Source organism: Musca domestica, unplaced genomic scaffold, assembly GCF_030504385.1.
Source record: "Musca domestica strain aabys unplaced genomic scaffold, Musca_domestica.polishedcontigs.V.1.1 9, whole genome shotgun sequence".
In the NCBI taxonomy this organism is placed as follows: Eukaryota; Metazoa; Arthropoda; class Insecta; order Diptera; family Muscidae; genus Musca; species Musca domestica.
Genome location: NW_026712435.1, coordinates 9643253 through 9648082, shown reverse-complemented (window position 1 = coordinate 9648082; position 4830 = coordinate 9643253). Strand labels below are relative to the sequence as shown.

General features: G+C 32.7%; 1 protein-coding gene across 1 annotated transcript; it reads right to left on the bottom strand.

Moving 5' to 3' along the window:
- Nucleotides 1-2704: 2704 nt before the first annotated feature.
- On the bottom strand, nucleotides 2705-3497 carry LOC101900873 (uncharacterized). The gene is made up of 2 exons (XM_005190056.4): nucleotides 3268-3497; nucleotides 2705-3211 (listed from the first exon to the last, which is right to left on the bottom strand). The coding sequence occupies exons 1-2, from the start codon at nucleotides 3310-3312 to the stop codon at nucleotides 2750-2752; spliced, it is 507 nt and encodes a 168-aa protein (XP_005190113.1). The 5' UTR covers nucleotides 3313-3497; the 3' UTR covers nucleotides 2705-2749.
- Between the last annotated feature and the right edge of the window lie 1333 nt (nucleotides 3498-4830).

Here is a 4830-nt window from a genome sequence, read left to right as displayed (position 1 = left end):
CTGAACCGATTTCAATTTAATTTGATAAAATCTATCACACGTTTCAAATTTCATTGAAATTGGGGATACATAGCGTGTTTGGTGCATCAAATGCTTGAAATCGGCCGAAAATATATATGGGAGCTATATCCAAATCTGAACCGATTTCAATATAATTTGACAAATTTATTTTCGGATTAAATCCCGTCACATATTCCAAATTTCATTGGAATCGAACATTCATATTGTGTTTGAGGCATCAAATGAACGAAATCGGTTGAAAATATATATGGGAGCTATATCCAAATCTGAACCGATTACAATATAATTTGGCAAACATATTTTTGTTACACATTCCGTTACGTATTCCAAATTTGAAGACTGTATTTTCAACCAATCAATAGATGTGTGCATATAAAATCTAAATTTTTGGGAGGTACCTCCGATTCTGATGCTATATCTCCAGTTCCAAGTGGAAATTCAAAAATGTATATAGCCTATGTTATTTTCAGGCGATGTTGCAGTATATATGGAAATTTTCAGGATAATCTATTCAGCGGTTTTCGAGTCCATGAATTACAAACAAACAAACATACAAACATTTTCCTCTTTTATAGATTTAGACTAGCTGAACCCGGTGCGCTTCGCTACCCCTTTTGATTTTATATGCATTCAAAATTTTATAAACAAATATATGTTGGCTTAAAAAAATAAAACAAATTTAAAAATTAAAAAAAAAAATATATATTGCAATACTTTAATGCGTAAATAAACAAATAGCTCGGTCTACCAACACGTGAACATGACTGGAACAGCTGATCATGAGAAAAGCAGAAACATGCCAAATTTAGTCCGCATATACGATGTGTTTGTCCTTCGGATTTATTAATTTCATAGCAAATGCCAAGGGTGCAGGAAACTGCCATCTTTAGAAGTTAAGTGGTATTTCCGTTGCAATTAGAGAATTCGAGGTAGCAACATACTTGCCCGTAAAAATCGTATCCTCAATTAAATTGTTGTTTAGTTGTTTACCGTTAACCTAATACCATTGCAAAGGCGTTGTGGGTCAATGCTTCTTAATAAAATAATATACCAATCTGAACCAATTTCAATATAATATATAATTTGACAAAATTTACTTTTACATCGAATTCCGCCACACTTTCCATATTTCATTGGAATCGAACTTACATATCGTGTTTGCTGCATCAAATAAACGAAATCGGTCGAAAATATATATGGAAGCTATATCAAAATGTGAACCGATTTCAATATAATTTGGCAAATTTATTTTTGTTTCAAATTGCGTTACGCATTCCAAATTTGGATTCTGTATCTGTAATCGATCAGTATATATGTGAATATAAAATCTAAATTTTTGGGAAGTACCTCCGATTCTGATGCTATATCTCTTGTTCCAAGTGGAATATCAAAATTTTGTATAACCTACGTTACTTTCAGGCGATGTTGTAGTATACTTGGAAATTTTCAAGAAAATCAGTTCAGCGGTTTTAGAGTTCATAAATTACAAACAAACAAACATACAAACATTTCCTCTTTTATAGATATAGATCACGATACAGGTCACAATTATGACTCAAAATTCAGGAAATTTTGCCTTGAGTAACAGTTAGTGTCAGAATAAAAACCCTTAGGGCTGAAACGGACCAACAAGAGATTTTTCTGATTTTGTAGTCTCTCAGGTTATAATTATATTTCGCGTGGTGTTTGAGTTTGGAACAGCGAAGAAAAGCATCTGTTGGGATCGACACAGCACAGTGGATGAAATGGACCCCACCTTTTGTGTGAAATTTTCATTTTCAAACACAATATTTTACTTTGTTTTAATTTTGTGAATGAACGATTGATATTTTTTGATTGTCTACTTTAGCATTTCGTTTTGTTTGTGTAGGAGTTAGGTGAACCAAAATGTACCTATTGAAAAAAGCTCTTTTTGTTTACTTACGTACGAAAACAAAAAATTCTACTTCTTTGACATCTGCTTTGCAATTGGAAGAAAAATAAGTTTTCTGAACAGCAGTAAGTCTTTATTCAAGTTAGGCTTCCTTTTCATTGGGCTATCTTTACATTTTTTTAAAGATAGAAACTTTCGTAAAAGTTAACGCAGTGATACCGCTCTCACAAATCCAATTACTACCTTTACCCGCCAGGTTTATAGAATTTGCAACCTACAATCTGGAGGAACACTACTCTTTACAGCGCCAACGATCTAGTAGACTCAGGATCACAATCCATATTTGCTCCTGAGAATATGAAAATCTTTTTGAAGTTACCTACATGGAACGATTTAGTTCATGAAGCCAATTTCTCAACGAGAAATCAAAGAAATGTTGCCCTCCAAATTCGACCCCAGCTTTAAATTGGAAGTTTTGGGTCCAGTTTTAAAGACCCACAGCACATTCAAAGTTATCTGGAATAGTTTTAGCTATTTTTTCTGATTACAGTGACTGCCAGCTGTACTATGTGAAAAATTCTCAGCCAGAGAACATCATAAGCTAATCAAGGGCAAATCAACAGCATATTTATTAAGCTTTCATAACTTTGCTGGCAGTAAATTAAAACATGGTTTGCAATTAATTACGACTGCCAAAATAGGTTAGGGAACCCATTATACCTGATTTGTTTTTATTTTGCTGCGAACACATTAAATTATAACAGCACCATGTAAAACGGCTTACAGATTTAACATGCCCTCCATGTGAAATTTGTTTATATGTATCCATAAGCTTCATTTTATTTGTTTAACATATTAGCAGATCTCCGACATTTTACTGAATATTCGACTTCTATCCATTTCGTGTTCATCTGATTTGTCCATTTCCATTGCTCCCACTCTCTCATAAAATTTTTCAATTTCCTTTTCCAATTTCTTGCTGTCATAGCTTTTGAACAATTCATCCAGTTTTTTGGCCTCGGGAGTAGCATCTTCCTTTTCATATTTGTCCGTAAGCTCAACGAATTTCTCTAATAAGTCGATCGACTTATAGTAGCACACGCCTTCCTCATTTTTAAATTCTTCATATGCGGAAATATATTCTTCTAGATCTTCCTTGTACGTTGAATAGACTTCAGTCTGTGGCATTTGTTTGCGCACCGACTTTACCATTGGTCCGGTGGCATCAGCCAATTGTTTTATGAAATCTGCTACGACTTCAAAACCTTCTGCAGTTATTTCACGTTTAACTCTTCCCAGGACTGCGGCAAGCGAAACCTTCAATATAGATTAATATTATGGCAAAATGAAATGCTTATCGACATGATATTTACCTGGCTTAAATCGGCGAGGGATAACATTAGGAGAAATAATTTCATTTTTCACAGAAAGGTGACTATACTTTAGGAAAAGTGATACTGCCATAATAAACGGAATTGCAAATTATTTATATGAACATAGCCAATAGGAACACAAGAAATAGCTGTGACCAAAAAATTCTTATCTGCTAAAACGCAAAGTTTTTACTATCAGTGAGTTGCTCCTAATATGGCCCGATGTCAATTGAGTTGAATGTAAACAAACAGTAACTGTACAAACACGAGTTTGGAATTTGTATGTGAATATTGGAATGATCTCCCATAGGGCTTATCTTTAGCCACATGACTCATTGAGTGATTATATCACTCAATAATTATTCTTTTTTTTTTTGTTAAATTAATTTTTCAACATCTGCCATTCAAAAATTCACGGCCCAATTTCATTGAAGTGTTTTAAGAAGTAATTTCTTGGTCAATATTTTTTTCATCGAATGTTTTAAATATCAGAATTATATTCGATGCGGTGCAAACTAAATGGTGTCCCTATAAGCTGCAAAATTTTTAAAAATTTGAACAATTGTTATTGTTTGCTATTAGAAGGCACGAGGTTATTAAAAACGGAGCGCCACACGATTGAATGAGTTCGATTGAATGAGTATTGGAGAGACAACACGAAAATGCTGATTTTGAAAAATGATTAACTCACTTGTATGATCGAAAAGCGACTCGAAAATGACTCAAATGAGTAAAAATAGACCAATTTAATATACAACAACAAAATGTAGGGGAACCGCAAATCAATCATTGAGATGTGCAAAATGTGACTAATTTTTCCGTTATTTATTATAGTATTGCGATCATCTAGAGATTGAAAAATGATTAGTCTTAAAAAGATTTAAGTCTTAAAGATTTAGTCTTAAAAGATAATTATGTATATTTTATCATATTTTGCACAGACAAGTGCTTAATAATTGAAAAAAATATATATTTTAAAAAGTGTACGTTTATCAGTTTGTTTGTATACTTATTAATTTTTATAAAGAATAATGTCAGCCAGCCAAATTAAAAAAATAGAAAAGGATGGAAAAAAGAGCTCGAAAAATTAGTTTTGCAAAAAAGAAGTTAAGCTGAAGATGTGAATAATGAAGAGAAAATGTCCAGGACCGTGAAAGAATTTTGAAGAGAACGTCGAGCCAATTCAAAATTTTACTGAAGAAAGTGCTGAAAATTAGGGGTTTTAAGAAAGTATAGAAAATAGGGTCTCTGATTGATTTATTTACTACTCTAAAAACTATTAATACTTATATATTTTTGGTAACCTATTTCCAGAAAGAGCTTATTGCAAAAACCGGCGGTGAAGGAGCCCCATAATTCTTTCGGGCTACCATTCGAAAGGTTTTTTCCGATAATTTAGTTGGAAGGGGACCAGTCTAAAGTCGAGTGCAGAAAAGTACTATTTAGTGACAGTAATCAAAAGTAAGTTTGTCTTTTTAACACGTATATAAAGAATTAGTAAAATGGACAGACTGGTACATATTTTTTATTTCAGATATTTGTTATCTCAAATACTCAATCAAC